General features: G+C 39.7%; 1 protein-coding gene across 2 annotated transcripts; it reads right to left on the reverse strand.

The window, feature by feature from the left end:
* Positions 1 to 3,250: 3,250 nt before the first annotated feature.
* Positions 3,251 to 13,139, reverse strand: sh3gl1b (SH3-domain GRB2-like 1b; the record flags this gene model as incomplete). Of its 2 annotated transcripts, XM_079220653.1 has the most annotated exons (10): positions 3,251 to 3,444; positions 5,241 to 5,288; positions 5,927 to 6,060; positions 6,246 to 6,349; positions 7,334 to 7,492; positions 7,583 to 7,716; positions 7,973 to 8,116; positions 8,200 to 8,272; positions 9,312 to 9,380; positions 13,095 to 13,139. In XM_079220653.1, 10 exons carry the CDS (start codon positions 13,137 to 13,139, stop codon positions 3,251 to 3,253), a joined length of 1,104 nt encoding a protein of 367 aa, XP_079076779.1. The 2 variants fall into 2 exon arrangements, with proteins under 2 accessions (XP_079076779.1, XP_079076780.1); XM_079220654.1 differs by lacking the exon at positions 5,241 to 5,288.
* Positions 13,140 to 17,443: the final 4,304 nt, after the last annotated feature.

Raw genomic sequence — 17,443 nt, forward strand, 5'->3', positions numbered from 1 at the left:
AATATACACACTGGAACTATTTAAACACGACTGCTAGTTCTTTGTGGACTTTATTCTAAAACGACACCGAACGTTAGCCTCCCTGTAAGGCGCGTATGTAGTAAATAGTAACATTTTACTATTTATAGAAAAGTTAAACATTTATATGAAAATGTATAGTAAAATAAAAAAATAGTAAGACCTATTTTACTTTATTTACTTTTTTTTATTATTATTTTAAAAAATGAATAACTTCAGAACAGGATTACCATTTATTTATATTTTAGATACAACTAAATGTTGCTTATAGATGTTCTCAACAGCAAAGTCACAATATGAAATAAATACTATGAACAAACCTAACATCATAATGAAATAAATAACAATCCTGAAATGAAGACACTGATTGAAGTTAAAAACAAACATTGAAATCATTCACTATCACATGTTTCCTCTCTGCTAGCATACGGCTAATATATCGTACTGTAACGGACATTTTGCATTGTTTAGTAAACTGTTATTAAATATTCAATGTCATAATGATGTCAGAAGACCTTGCAATTGATAACGCAACAATAACATATCTTTCTTTTCTTTTTATTGTAAGAAGTGGGGGGGCGGGGGGGGGACAAGAAGAAGCACGTACAAATACTTTGACAAAATATTGCGGTTAAATTCTGTACTCATACCAAAAGTAAAAAGGCAACTTAAATCTAAAGACATACATTTACAACATCTAATATAGGACTACATGCAAAGATTAATTTAAATGTTTTAAGGTTTTGAATATAAAAAAATAATACTATAGAGAGCCAGAATGATTTAATGCTGTTCAAAAAAAGCATTTAAGACTGATTAAACAAATACATAGCCCTTGAAAAAAAAAAAAAAAAAAAAAAAAAAAAAAAAAAAAAAAAAAAAAAAAATCAGTGGGACATGTTTTTTTTTTTTCAAACATGGATTAAAATCTACATAAAACTCAGTTTTTACTGGTGGTCTGCTGGTAAACCTCACACTAGTCTAAATAACATGTCCAGGAAACTGCCTGTAGTGTCAGAACTGTGCAGAAATGTGCACACACCATGCATTTCATCTTTACACAGGAAAAGTGCCAACGGCTAGAAATAAAAAAAATTGTATGACCATATTCTTAAGTAGCTAGGTTAGGTTTTGGTTGCTGGATTAGTTGCTGTACTTTCCCTCCTTTCGTTTTCCAAAGGCACTAAAACAAAGCTATCAAAGCCTTCATTTGATAACGGTGTGATCCAGACAGCACCTCCTACAGTCCTTTAACTTTGCCCTGAACTTGATACAAGTATTGAAATGTAGTAAGATCAGAGATGTAAACATATTAGACAAGGACCAAACCCAGAAGTGGGGGAAGCGTTTGGCAGCGTGGAGTGATGGACAAACGCAGATAATAAGAGGGGACATTTTGCAGAAAGATACTGCAAAAAGTGAACACATTTGTCTTTCACAATTAAAACTCCCTCCCAGACAATTGAAAATCAGCTGGACCGACGATACGTTTCACGTTTGGGAACAAAAGTTCTACAAATTAGTCAAAATAGACAAAAGCTTACAATTACTTGTCCTTTGATGTTTTCCCTTTCACTCCAGGTCTTTCCCTCATACTGTACTACAGTGTATGTCGGAGTAGACTCCACCTGCTGGTGAGGGCTGTGGCTAATTCCAGAACAAGAAACCAGCCTTGTTTTAATAGATTAACTGAACAGGAACGACACCCGTCTACATCAACGTTCGAACAAATAAATCGACTCAGAGCCCGAGTGAATCATCAAAATCACGGGGTTAGAATAAATTTCAAAGCACAGAGGAGTTTCACATTCTCAAAGACACAAGGGCAGACAGAAATAGTGGGACACTTATTGTTGAATATGAAAGACTGACCAGCAGCATCATCTATTCAGGCACTGCACGGAGTTAACAGGCGCCTAGAACGGGTCAAAAGACCAAAACAACAAAAAGGAAAAAGGCTGAACATGCAGGCCTTAAACTAAATGAGTATATGGCTATGTTACAGAATACTTAGCAGTTTAACAAACAGGCGCAACAAGCGAGATGTTTCTATTGCATTTCATAAAGACTTTTTGGCTCCGTCTCCTCTACTGAACGGACTATCAGACAACCACGAAATAACTCATCATTCTGCATCTCTAGACAACAAACACACGCCTCCCTTGAGTGACAAAAAGGTGCAACGTCTGCATTTAACTTTGGGTCTGTGTGTAGGTCTGTCAGTCACACACACACACACACACACACACACACACATACACACACACACACATCAATCTCATTTGAGGACCAAGGTGCAATTTCAAATTATCTTCTCACATATTTAGTAAGCAGTTCTACTTTTAAAAACTACTTTAGTAGGTTGAGACTAACGTAACTCAAATACTGAAACATTATTAGGGCACCAGTATGTTGTCTTCTGAAGCCATCAGCACAGCTTTGACTCAGATCTTTAAAAAGAGCATTACAAATAGGCCCAAACCGGAAAAAGGTCTAGATCTTGGGCTAATTTTTCCTAATTAAGTATTTTTTATTTTACATAATTAGTTAAACTACTTCTAAAGTTGTGTGTAGTTTTAGTTTAGGTCAATGTAGTTCTCAATCTCGCCAGCAGCTGGCATCAAGAGACGAGCTCCAGTCCTTAGGGGGCACAAACTATGTTTTCAGTTTTGAAATGAGGATAATATTCAGTTAAATTACACATGGTGTTTACCGTGAGGTTCAGGTTGGCCTGTTCACTTTGAAAACACACTGTGGACCAATCTGAGTTTGAAAACAGACCGCAGTCACACAAAACGGACGATATGAAATGTGGCACCCCATCATAAAATCACCAGATTTCATACAAATCATATTTACGATATCAGTAATTTGCAATTAAAGACAAACAAGGCTTGTAAATGTGTCAACAGTTAGTCCTCAGGAAATGTTTCTGACTGCCAGATAACAGGTGATGACATTTTGTGTCCATCTTAGATTCTTTTACCTTTGGGTGGAAACCGGTGGATATTCTGGTCTGGACTTCTTCTCCAGAACAAAAAGTGCTCATCTGTGAGACGGTGACGTCGGAGCTGAAGGTGAAAATGAATATTCTGCGGACCAGCCCTTGGCTTCGCTTTCCTCCCTCTCTCCCAACTCTACTTGCTCTCTCCTCCTCCTCTTCTTCTTCTTCCTCCTCCTCCTCCTCCTCCTCCTCCTCCTCATCAGTCTCCTCCTTTGCTCTCTTTATATATTAGTGCGGCAACGGAACAAGGACCTCAACGTAGTTGAGAGGGAAGAATCCCGACTGGCTGTTCAGCATGCCCTCGTACCAGTTCTCGTCGATCTGATTGGTCAGGGTGATGATGTCGCCCTCGCGGAAGCCCATTTCTCCCTCGTTCTCTGGATCAAAGTCGTAAAGCGCCTTACAGCACGGCTGCTCGGGAACTGAGAAAACACAAGTCGGGACAGAAAGAATAGGGAAGATGAGGGCAAAATTAGGTAAACCCCAAGAAATTCTGGACGCTCTCTGGCACAGCGAGCGACGCCAGTTTATTGTATTCTGTAGTTCATACTGTTTATATACTGTGTGTTAGTATAACATGAGCATGGGGCGCAGTCGGATCAACCTCAACACAGCTTTGCAAGCAGGCTCAAGAGTGCAGACAAGTTGAAACCACAACATTCCTCCGACACAAGGTTTATGTACTCTCTATCCGTCCTTTCCTCCCTCTATCAGTCCTTTCCTTCCCTCTATCCGTCCTTTCTCTGTGACCTCACAGAGATCAGCAGAGTAGAGCGGGGCTCCACACACAAGACAAGCTCGGCTTTTTTGTCTCTGAACAGTTTTCTCATTGTATCACGTTCACACCCCAGGCGGCTGGGGAAAGCGTCAGTCACTCGCTCTCTGTGTCAATTTACAGCGGCAGAAATAAATAATGTAAATGCCTAATTGAAAAGCAACTCAATGGCAATTACAAACCTCTCTCTAAAAAGTATATTGTCTTAGAATAAACGCAAATTAGTGGCAAGTTTCCTTTTTGAAAGAAGTCTAATGAGCAGTTTGATAAATAGAAACATTGTGGTAATTAGCTTGTAAGCTAATATGGCCCACTTTCCCATCAGTGCTTGTGATGTTGATTTATTCCTTCAAAAAGAATGGCATTCTAATAATTATTTATTTGTACTTCTTCCTACAATAACCAGTTATAATGATCAATGAATACATATTTATGTGCAAATATTGATGGTGCTACTATAAACTGGCAAACTTGTTAGCAAACAACGGCCTACAGCAGTTATGGGGCAAATCCTTATTCATTCTGTCTGCTGTTTGGTGCTGAGCACGTCGTGCACAGTCAGTATGGAGAGCTTCTTCTTTAGCTGCAGCAGGAAACGACAGTATGAAAGAGTGTGAACCAAAAAGTTGCGGGCAAATAATAAAAAAAATATTCTTGTCTGACTACTCGATGGAATAATTGGTAGAATACCCGATTACTAAAATAATCCATAGCTGCGGCCCTACTCTGTACGGTCCTCAAGTTAGTGGGTTGAAAATAATTTGTTTACACATGGACCCACAAAAACCAAGATGACACATGATGATCTTATGCAATATAAGAGAAATCAAAATCAAAAAACTGTTTCAATTGATACAAATAGCTTACGAATTACTGTATTATTACGTTTTATAACAATAATACTGATTCTGATACCAACTGAAATACCACTACAAATAATAATGAATAACTAATTATAATTATGGCACCAGCAGCTTGTTGAACCTTGAAGGTTCATTAATACTCTTGCCGTTGACCAAAACATTGGCTTCATAACTTACTGATGTAATAACAATAATAATAGCACTAATATTTATTAATATAGCATTTTTCAACAAAAGAGGTAGTTTGGAAGTTTGTCAAATGTTCCTTGAATAAAAGAAATCTGTTAAATAAATAGCTCTTTAAATCTATTATGGATTGCATCAGTGGTTGAAGAGGTGCTCACAATCTTGAGCAAGTCAGGCTGCAGAATCCAGACTTCAGGATGTTGATTTATTACAAAACCACATACATGACTGTAAAGTATACGCGCTACATAAACCACCAATTATTTGTCAAACCTGTGAGAAGCCACTTGCATCCTACATTTCACACCAGAAGCTGCGCAAGAACACTGGACCATTTCACCACCACAAGAATTGTGAGGACTAAAAAAAACGACTTCCACAAACTGTGACTCACACAATCTGGTTTTCTGAAAGGACAATGTGGCCAAGTGAAAAAACGGCTCTGATGACATCACAGGAAAGAGGAACAAGGTCAGTTGGAGAAATGCCAGCCAGATGACAGGGCAGGACATACACTCTCTCTCCCACACAAGCACGCACGCACACACACACACAGAAAATGAGGTCTTTTTTCTTGGAAAACAACCGAGTCCAACCGAAAGTCAAACATTCAGTGTGCGACAATTTACACAGCCTCAATAAGACAACAGAAAAATACATTTGAGTCACATATTTGTGCTCAGTGACACTGATTGGTTGCAGGTCTTGCGCAAACATTCTGGCGATGCTGAGAGTTATTTTTCCAGTTTAGTTTCTGTCAGACTTCCGAGGAATGTGTTCAATGCAGGCATGCTACTTTGGCTTCGTCCATCGCCTGTGTGTATAAAACAGCTGGATGTTTTTTGTTGTTGCTCTTTTCCACAAATCTTATGCTGCCCTTTTGTGTGGCTTTGAGAGTGACGTGGTTGAATACAAAACCATGCCTCAGAATGAGTTTGTTTTGTTCTTTGTTTGTCAAGACAGCGTCTGTTCTCTGTTGCACGTCAGCCGTTAGCTAAAAATGTATTTTACTCAAATGTGTGCGGTAGAATTAACATTTGTTGATCCTTACTAATCCCCGGCACATCAGCTGTTTCTTACCGGAGTTGCGTGAAGAGGGAGGGGCCATTGAGGTTGAGTAGCCGCCATTTGAATGGTTGTCGTCTCCGAAGTCAAAGATCGGTTTGGGTTTAGGTGTGTATTCACGTCTTGGTCGATTCTGAGCGTCATTCATCCTGTTCATAAAGACAAGTTGATTTAGGTTTTCTCATTTCCAAACCTCCACAATAAATACAAAAACATGTTTCAAGTCACTGTGACTGAACAAGAACCAGAAAATAAGCAGCTCCGAGCACAAAGATGCACATTCAGATGCACTTAACAGTATTTATTGGCATTTGTGTGTGTGTCATTACTGCACCTGTCTTTAAGTTTGTCAGAAAGCTCCTCCAGCACCTGCACAGCCTGTTTGTGATACTGCAGCTGGGACTCCACCAGGGATGAGAGCTGGCTCACCTGCTCTATCTACACAGACACACACACACAAAACATACATCACATACACAACATAATCAGTGTCACTTGCATTTTGTTGCACTGTATTTTTCATTCCAATGGATAAACTGTTCATTATTCTGGATTACAAATAAAATGGGTAATAAATGCATGTACTGCACCTTTGAAATTATCATAAAACTGATTTATGAGAAATAATGTATATTTCTTTAACAAAATAATCTTAAATTAACCTCAACTCATGCTAGTAAAAAGATAACATTTTGTCAAATTTTAAAACTTTGTTGCTCAAATGCATAGATACATAGTATTGAAAAAAAGGGAACCAAATATAAAAGAGGCTGAAAGTAGAGAAATAACAGGAAATATGGAACTGACAGACTTCCTCCAGGTGGCAGATCATATTCACAGCCAACCATCTCAATATTAAAATTAACGACCAAACACACAAATACCTTTTGACCTACATGCGATCAGATACATGCTCTAAGCTTTTGTTCTCCTATGTCTCCTCCCCTGCATATACAGGGCAAACGAAACGGCTTTATAGGTGTAACTATTGACGTGTGTTTGTCCAGTGGGTGTGTATTAAATAGCAGCAAAGGTGAATAACAGTGTGCTCAACAATTGGACAGAAAACTGATAACAGTTTAACATGATATGTCAGTTTAACTGACTGATATGTCAGTGGCGATATGCATCAGTTATCCTTTAAAATCATTTATTAGATTATTATATTGCTGCAAGGGCCTCTGCATCTGCAGGCTTAATATTTTAGGTGCGTAAATGTTTGTGTTCAAAGTTGGGAAATGTAACAAATGCTGTGTTAAGTATGACCAGCTTTCACCCATCAGAAGCGGTTTACAGCTGACTTTTGGATGTGGTTACCCTTTTTATTTTAAAGATGGTCTGCACAGAGGATCAGGATTAAAAGGATGTTTCAGAGGACAGACAGTATCAGCACACACTAAACAGTAATAAATCCGTCCTCACGTCAGTCTCCAGCAGGTTGTACATGCTCGTCTCGGCCACTTCCTTTGACTCGTGAAACTTCTCTAGGGCCTGTCGGACCTCCTCATCCGGGATCTTGCCCTGACGCTTTTTCTTGTAATCGTAGTCCAAGCGGCGGCCTTCCAGCTTCTTCAAATGATGCTGAGGTAGTAAGAGCCACAGAGAGTTTAGGAGCGGACACAGAAGTGAATACCATCTTGCCTTAAATTCAATTTGATGTTGTCAATGTACCTGTATCTCTCTGAGGTCCTTGTCACAGAGCCCTTGCAACGGATCAATGAAGTTCTGTTTGACATCGATATCTAGGGAGTCCTTGACTTCTGCCAATCTCTTCATGGACTCTCCGACATCGACCAGCGCTCCGCCTGAGCCACACAGACAGACAGTAATAGCTCAGTGACGTAGTTGAATAATAGCGTAGGACCAGAGAATCCCATCACCATCAGACCACATACATAAAGTAACAGATGGTATCCAACTAAACTAAACACAGGCCCAAAAACAATACTTAAATCATTCAGCATACTACATATACTGCACACCCAAAGACAACCATATACAGCAAATAACCCATTAAGACACCCCAACAGTCTAAAACCACAATACACATACACATCTTACCAAAGTTAGTGTCCTCTCCGAGGTCCCGTCCATACTTGCCCATACATTCCCCCAGCAGCCCCTCCGCCTGAGGGTAGCCTGGGTTCTTCACCTGACCGCGGATCTTTGACATGGTGTTCAACATGGACAGTTTGGCCCGTGATGCTGCAGAAGGGAGTTGAAATACAGTTTCCTCAGAGAGTTTCAAACGGTTTGAATAAATGCATGAAGACAGGTTTACTTCTCACCTGGGTTGGGCTGAAGGTATTCTGATGTTTTGGAGATTACCTCCACTACCGCTTTACTGGTCACATCTACTTTCTACAAAACACAGCAAGCACACATACATCACAAGTGCACACAGAGCTACTGTAAACACTAAGCCAAAAGCTAAATGTGACCTTGTAAACCTTTTGTTAGTAACTGCTTCCTCATTGGCTCATACACATAGTTTGTATTGAACACAATTATTTAAAAAAATACGGTGAGATATTTTCAAACCCATCATATTTGGATACAGTACATGATCTGCACTTAACTTAAAAACTGAATGCTTTGTTTAGAATTCATATTTTGTTATTTATATTGGATTTGGGCATATTTTTGATGAACAAAATAAAAAAATGTAAACAAGGGCTGCAACCAACAATGATTTTAATCATATACTAATTCAATATTTTTCTGGATTAATCAAATAAATGTTTAGTTTATAATATGTCAGACAATAGGTTTCAAGACCCCAATGCAACGTCTCCAAAAAGACATACAATGTAGTGTCGTATTAGAAGAAGAAACGCAGCAAATAGTGAATTTAAGCATTCTGTTCACGTTGAGAGTTTTTCACAGCGGATAATCTATTTCAATTCAATCCAATATACTTTGCAGCTCTCCCTTTAACAGGGAGAACCCCTCAGGGAGGATGGACAGAACTGCAATAGATGTCACGTGCACACAATGAACCAAACATTCGAGTCATGGAAAACGTATTAAATTATTCTGGCTTTTCAATCGAGTTGGTGACCTGACAGATCTGGTATGGAAATCAGATTTTATGATGCTATGATGATTTGGCATTGGTTTTACGCCGGATGGCCTACTGACGCAACCCCACTGAAGGAAATCCAGGTTTTGGTGGACGGAGGACCTTCTTGTTGTGAGGCAACAGTGCCAGTTTTAAAGAGTTTTATAGACAGAATACTTTTCTCAACCTACAGCTTACTAAACAGCTTTAAATGGGGTGTAAACATCAAGAACCAATGTCCCACAGAAACAGCAGTATGTCTGTTTACTGCGTATTAAACCAACAGCTTAGGAAGGAAGATGTTGCTCTTTTAAGACCACAGAAAGACGCTTATCTTACCCGTTCCAAGTCTTTGAAGTCCTCATCTAGTTTCGTTCCTTCAGCTCCTCCGACTTTCTCACTTACCATCTTGAGAGAGAGAGAGCGCTAATTAATTAATGCTGCTCACAAGGTTTTCATTCGAGGGGAAACATAAACTCATCTCTCAATTACACATTCACACGCCTGCTCTGTGCAGAACATGCAATAATGAACATTTATTTTTGCCTTTGTTTACACTTTACAGGATGAGGGAGACATTGGACCAGCTTCTTTTATTCCAATAAAGACAATATGCTACAACTTAAGTGAACAAAAACATGTTGATTGAAAGCATATGTATTTCCAAGTGAGAACCCTCAGCAGGTTTTTAGGCCACAGACAAAAGTCTAAAAGAGAAAACAGTCTCTTTCCTTTGCATGTACAGTACAAGTGTTTGTGTATGTCCTTCTTAGCTGATTATTTCAACTTCAATTTTTTATGAGACAGAACTGGTAAATGAATGAAATTATTCTGGCTTCATAATGAGTCTGTACTGCTGTGACTTCTAGACACTTAAAACATTGACTGCTGCGCTCATGAGCTACATGGTTCCATATTGGAGTTTTCCCAAGTGGAATGAGCAAAAAAACAACCCCCATCACAACCAGCAAGATACAAAACCACAACAGTCGTAGCTTGCAGAGTAATTTGTAAACCTATTCTGCAAAGACAAACGCAAACCACAATTACTATATTTTATTGGAGGTTAATGCCATGTTTCCAGTCAAAGTACTTCACAACACTTCGGTTGTAATAAAACGTGTGGCATAGTTAATTGGTTATGATATTGTGCATGTGAGTCTTGAGGGAGGTTGTAACAACCCTGATGTTAATGTTTAATTGATCCGCCTGCAGTACTTACAGAGGGAGCGTTTCAAAATGTCTGGACAGTTAATGAAAACATTGTAAAAGAGGCCATTAAAATGACAACATGATTCAAGAGTATTCTCACAGCTTTAACTGATTAGTTGTGTATATTTTTAGGACCTGACCTAAAATATAAAGGCCTCTAGGATTGGACACACTCAATTCTTTGGTTAAAAGATGAAGATACCATTTCCCTCACCATAAATTGACTTGCCTGTGATAGCACCACAGCAGTTTGAGTCATTTCCTACATGACTCAAACTGCTGTTTGTGATTACTGGAATAATCAAGACTTTCTGGGTGTGAGGGAAATGCTTATATAAAGAATATTATGATGGGAGAGCGAACAGTAGAGTTTGATGTGTCATCACAAAAGTATACATTAAAGCTGTAAGTATGCAGATCTAATAATTCAGGTTTGGGGAACACATGATGGCTACGCTTTCCCCGGCAGCAGCTGACAGACTGAACAGTCTGCGATCTTCAAGTTCTGCTGCTGAGTCTCTGCTGTACGCAGAAAGCACATGACAGGGGGCCTTAGAGGGGGCGGGGGTCACAAATAGAGATACAGCCTCAACTCTCTGTCTACTTAGCAATTGACTCCCGACCTCAGAGTTAAGATTGCAGTCGGCAGTGCACTCTTTTCCCTAGTCTGCCTCACAAGACTTTAAGGAAAGAGCGACCATTTCCTTGTTTACACAGGAGCCAATCACCAGAACCTGTATTACGGCTCAATCCATTTGAAGAGAAATGATTTCCCAGGTAGGTTTATATTGCAGACTGATAGTCACTCCTATGAATGGGGATTAATCCCAGATGAAGTCTGCACATAACTAATCTACTGCTTATCAATTTATCCATGAACCTGAGGGAACGGTGTCTCAACACTCAAAGACAGTAAACACACACACTCCCGGTGGATTACTTTGTAACGTGAACTCTGTATTCCTAGTGTTTACCTCGCAAATGTCTTGATGAAAGATCCGGTAAATCTTGTGGATTACAGATATAATACTTCTTAAAGTTAATGTGGAGCGGTAAAAACAACCACTGAATATCATCATTTATACCATACGATACTATAGCTACTCAGATTTCTTCAAATTGGTTGGATGGCAGGTGTAGATGATTGTCTGGTATCTGAAAACCTCTGTTTGTTTGCACTTGTATTAAACTCAAGGCAAGGAAAGCAACAGTGAGACATATTCACATAGCTAGTGTTATTTGTGTAATCAACAAAAACATACAATTTAAAATGCTTTTGATATTTGCTTTGTGTTGCTTCTTTGCATCTCATTGTATCCTGCAATTGCCCCACTGCAGGACTAATAAAGGATTATCTTATCTTATCTGCGTCATCCACTACAAATGATGTCCTACATTTGAGCATGACGTTATCCACTTTCAGCTGTGACTTTAAGCATTTGAGAACCAGAAGACTTATAATTATATCAGTGCATGACTAAACTTGATAAACTGCACAAATCAAACTGTCATCCTCATTTCAGGACTAACAATCAACCCCACTGTCACAACTTCTGAGAGTGTGATGTTGTTTGTGCTCCGACTGCCCTTTGAGTGTGTCATTTCAGGTTTTTAAGATTTAGTGGAGAGATTCATTCTAAGGAAAGGAGGGTAGGACAGAGAGGAAAAGAGGAAAACAAGGATGTGTGAGCTGCAGGACACAGATATCATGTCCACAGCCAACTTCCTGTATGCCTCCAACGAAGAAAATCTGAGCTATGTCAAGTGTTATTGACTCTTCATGGAGTTTTGGAAAGAAAAGCAGCTGCATTGCAGACAAATACAAAATGGAAAGGACACTATTTCACCTCCTTGTTTGCATCATTCTTTAAGTCACTGTATCGTGCATTTATCTGATTTATCTCTCCCTTAAAAACACCTTTACATTTAATGTTAAATTTCAGCCAGTGCCAACGCTCCTCACATGACAGCTTTGTGATATTTTTCCTCCCAACCAAACCAACAGGGATCTGAGTCTGTTCCTGACAGGAAGCTGGGCAGAAACCAAATGTCTTTTCTGCTTAGATCAGCAGGGTAGTAGGAAGAAAAAAGACCCCCACAAAAAAAATATTGTTAACCGTCCCCGCCCATAACTACGAGAGCTGGCCACAATTAAAAACATTTGCAAGATCCAGACACTAAAAAAAAAGTCAACAATGGCAGGCAGTTGGCATTTCCAACAACAATGGTATTTTGGATCTCTTCCCCTTAAACTGCCCTAAATATTGATCTGTCTCACTAAACAAAAGACTAACACAAAACACAGCTGGGGGAAATAGGCAACTGTGTCTTCACCGCCAAGAAACACTGCTAAAAATCTGCCAGGGTCTTCACCTGAATAAACACATCTTCTAGCTTACATCTCAAAAAACTTGCTCGACATTTTCTTGTATTGTGCAGTTTTTTGTGTGTGTTTTTTTTGTTTGACTCTAAGAGCTCTGACTCACCCGGAGAGTCCCTTCTGCAAACAGAGTTAATGTTTATCGCAGGAAGTGTACTCACTGAATCTGAATGTTTAAAAGTTTGTTTAAAAACACAAACATACCAGCAGCACAATAACGTAACTTAGCATTTAGCTCAAGTTAGATCTGCTCGCGTTGATGCGAACACACATCCGAGAGATGCTCATAAACTTTAACGCACAAAGTAAACGATTACAAAAATAACCGTGACATTGTACACACCGACATACAAAGCGTGTGTGTGTGTGTGTGTGTGTGTTTTCTAACGGTTATCTTCCTGCTGTCACCATAGTCACCAGCTCCTTTAACGTTATTAACACGAGCCCACTGTGAACCGCTAGCTTGCGCAGCTAAACGAGGCTAGCTCCTTCGTGACAGTTGTTAGCTTGAAGAAAAGTTTTGCACAAACCTGGCTGGCTTTGTAAAACTGCTTCTTAAAGCCCGCTACCGACATCTTGAAGCCCCGGCTGTCTTCGGCGTCCCGACGAACTGCAAAAGCGGTCTCGATTTTAAGTAAAGTTAACGATGGAGTTTGTCAGAAGAAAAAAAAAATGTGTAGGAGGAATCATAGGACCGCACAGCCGTCACTCCAAGTCGGGACACGCCAAGTGACCACGTCAACGCCGAGGCGGATTGTTCCCACAGCAGATAACAAAGTTTGCTAAAACACTCTCACGTATATTATCTGCCGAACTGAACAACCAGGCAGTAAACAACCAAGCAGTTTTTTTTGTACGGAGCATCTAAATCTGCACCAGCCACTTGGAGAAATCAGATTCCCGAGTTCGTGTACGCAGCACGAGTCGTGTGTTAGCGCGCACCGCCCCCTGCTGGATGGGCCAGGAATTACATGCCAGATGTTCTCATCCTCAGGCAATACACTTAAAGCCCATCTGAAAACACTAATAAATAGCTTAGTGGTCCAATTTGGCAAATATGAAGACATTAGATTGTGAAGCTTGAAACATAGCTGATTAACGCTTAACTTGCTCGGGGTGCCCCAGGGCAAAAATAAGCAAAAGGGTTCCTATGTTAACCCACTTCTTCCCACTCACTGAGCAGGGTGTAAGGCAAGGCAAGTTTATTTGTATAGCACATTTCAACAACAAAGCGATTCAAAGTGCTTCACATAAAACCATTAAAAGCATCAAAACATTATGCAGAGAAAACAAGATTTAAAACAGTTAAGAAAACATTAAAACAGTCAAAAAGCTAAATAAAAAATAAAAATTGAATGAAAGTTGCAGTGTAGAGTGTGTAGAGTTTTCCTCCACTGGAAAACTACCATGGCAAGATTTGCTGTGTAGCTGTTTGGTTAATGTCATGTATCGGTATTTCAGATACTCATGTAACTCATGAGAACAAACTTAAAATAATGCACAAGCACTTGGTTGCGAATACAATTGATTATGTTACAGGGAATACAAACTTACTGAAGCATGTGGTTGTGTCTCTGAACAGCTGTTAAACCACATGGTGGTAATAATGCACTAAATGTTCACAATACAGGATATTCTTCACTCTGCTTTTATGTATTTGGACTGGAATGACAAATAATGTAGCCATCCAAATTCTAATTTATTTTCCTTGGGTGTAAAAATGTTCCTTAAATGGCAAATTAAGTCATGTTTTATTCCAAATATATCATCTGTATGTATCACCTGACCCAAAGAAAAGGAATCTGTGTCTAATACAACTGTTATAAATGTATTATTTTATGTGGTTATGGAAAATAAATTGGTTCATCTGTGCAGATCCTTTTGGGTGCAATCAGTTTCATGAAACAAAGTGAAGCAACAAGTTTTCCTTTTAAATTGTAAAAAGACTTTTATTACATTCTTAAACATATTGTATCACCGTTGTGCAGCAACACTTTACTGTGTTAAAACCTCTTAGGCTTCATATCCATAACATATCATAAATTATTTTTTATTAAAATCTATATTGATTTAATAATAATATTCTTAAAATACCGTGAACATATAAACAGAAGGATCATGATAAAAGACAAACTTTGAGGGAGACATCTTTAAAAACGCTCTTTAAAAAAATAGAATTACATCTCTGCAAGACAAAAAGGACACTAAACTGATGAGAAAAAAAAACAGTACGCATAGGGATACAAATTTAAGAAACAAAAGATCACAACAAAACCAACACAAGGATCAGAGATTATAATCAACCTTTTATATTTATTTTGCTATTTTATAATATCCTATTTCATCTATGTCTCAAACTCAAAAAGAAGTCTTGCAATAATGATATTAGACAGGGGTAAAATCTTTGATACTTTGAAATAAAACATTCACAAGAACATGTACTGTACACAGTGATCAAGGTTTTAAGGTCTTCTATGTTGGTGCAAGGTGTCTTGCTTGCTAGTCTAACTGCAGACCCTGTAGGACAGAGAGCCCAGCTATCTCCCTGAGTAACTCAGGAAAAGTGCTGCCCCCCTGGACAGCTTGTAGGCCTGCACAAACTACACTGAATCCTTTCAAAGCAGCAAGTCTCACATTCTCCACACACAAAGTATTGCACTTTGTACAATCTGTAAGTGTCATCTGACCTGTGTAGTGTTAGGCTGAGCATTCGGTACATTATATTCTAAATAAGAGTATTTGTCGTGCTGCGAGGTTAACAATGCTGGAGTGCTATTACAATGGGAAAGACATGATTGCACAATCCCACCATGCCACTGTTTTACGTACCCAGATAAGGGTCACACCCCTTCATACTATGTGAGATAATGGATGGCAAAGAACACTGTCCCTGCAGTGCAAAGCAAGCGGGGCTGACATATTAAATAGAGCTAGACATCCAACTTCTGTCGCGTGATTGTCGCAGAATTCAAAAGATAAAAACAGCATAAATTACAACTATTCTTTTCGAGTAGCTTTTCTAAGACAGAAATCCAATATGTCCTCCTACTTTGGAGAAGACACGTTTCATCTGGACACACCCTAATGTCTGCAGAGACTTTATTTTTTTTTAATAATTTAGTCTGACCTTCAAATTAACACAACTAATTATTATATTTTAGGAGGAAAGTCTTGAGAATCTATGCAGGAATACTATCTCAGGGGGGTAGCTGATGGCTCTGTCAACCCTTTGCTGCGTCATGAAGTGTTTGAAGAGGGTGAGGTAGTAAGGGAGTGGGGGGGGGACCTAATTCTCCAATCAGAACACCGTGGCTTCCTGCGACAGCACAGTTGCCTTCGACCTGCAGACAGTATCCCCTCTGACTGATGTCTGTGGGGCTTAAAGAACACCATCACCCACAAGTCCACTCTCCATTCTTTGCCCCTTGTCCAACCATGTAGGTGGCAATGTGATTAACTGTCACATTTCCACACCAAACTCTCAGTTCATTGTCTTCCTTTACTCGGAAAGTCTTTTGAAACTGCCGGTTGAGACGGTGCTGGAGGTTTTTGGGCGATGGCGGTCCTCTGCGGAGGGGAAGGGGCTGAGGCAGTTCCAGACGCTCCTCCATGAGAAACATAACACCACAGTGGTCGGCTGCCCAGCACCTTGTTCATACAGCTTATCTACAGCGGATGGGTGTCTCTAGCACGTCTGACTGGTTCAACATGAGCTTCATAGATGGCAGTCAGAGTGCGAACTCGTAAAAACCTCGTGCCAAGAGTTCATTTTGGAATCTATCAAGGAGTGCCATAATTATCCATTCGATTTTCTTTTCAGCGACACCAATCTATCCACCCCTGATCCCCAAAGTTCGGGCAGGCAGTATCTGTATGAGAGACCTGAGCACAAGCATGTCACCCTACACCTCACTCGGGATGAAATCAGTACCGCTCTTATCGTACATGATTAGATAGTTATTATTTATATTAAATATAAAAGGAGCATCTGAAAATACTTTCAAAATACCTCTGTGATTCTCTCACTCTCCAGGTGGCAATTTCAAAGGGAAATGGTATTAGGGCTGAGGTCACTGATTGCATAAAAAAAAAAAGCTAACTTACATCAGTGTCTGTGCTAGTAAAAATACCAACAAAGATCAGTTTAAGTGCTGTTTTGTGCTCTGTGTGCAAGAGTTTGTGGGTGCACGGTGGCAGACTCTTGGAGTGTTTGCCCTCCATTGCCACAGTTTAAAAAACCCTGTGTCTTGGTGAGTTTGATCATGGTCCCTTTAAACAGTTTGTTCATACATTACAAAACTGCAAAATATGGGCGCTACCAAAAATATCGAATGAAATAATAAGCTGTTACGAGACAAGATAACTGAAACAGGCATCATTACGGCACACCTCCGCAGAGTCGGTGAGGATTTTAAGTATGCACATTCTATTTCGAGCCTAGAGCTGTGCTGAAATGGTAAAGGGAGAAAGGGGATACATTCAACAATAGCTTGCAGGAACTTTGAGAATGGCGAAAGTCAAATTCAGCTTTATGAGACGAGTTTAAGGTCATCTCATAGAAGAATATTTGTTTTGACAATACAAATGATGTAGGCTACTCTTCACTAAGTCCCCCCCCCCCCCAAAAAAAAGAGGTAACATGTACTGAGCAGCCAGCAGCCGTTCCTGTCGTGTTAGATTGAAGCTGGTTGGACTGGCTTGCAGGGCAGCGGGAGCTCCTCCACAGGGCTGGGAGCTCATAGGTGAGAGGAGTGTGTCCTAAAGTGTAGCGTGCAGGATTGTCTTTGAGCTGCTGGTTGGTTTTGCCTCAGCTGGTTGCCACATTTGTGTCTCCCCTTCCCTCCACTTCAATGTCTCCATTTAAATGGCTCCATTGAGC

The sequence above is a fragment of the Taurulus bubalis genome, assembly GCF_910589615.1.
Source record: "Taurulus bubalis genome assembly, chromosome: 7".
NCBI lineage: Eukaryota > Metazoa > Chordata > Actinopteri > Perciformes > Cottidae > Taurulus > Taurulus bubalis.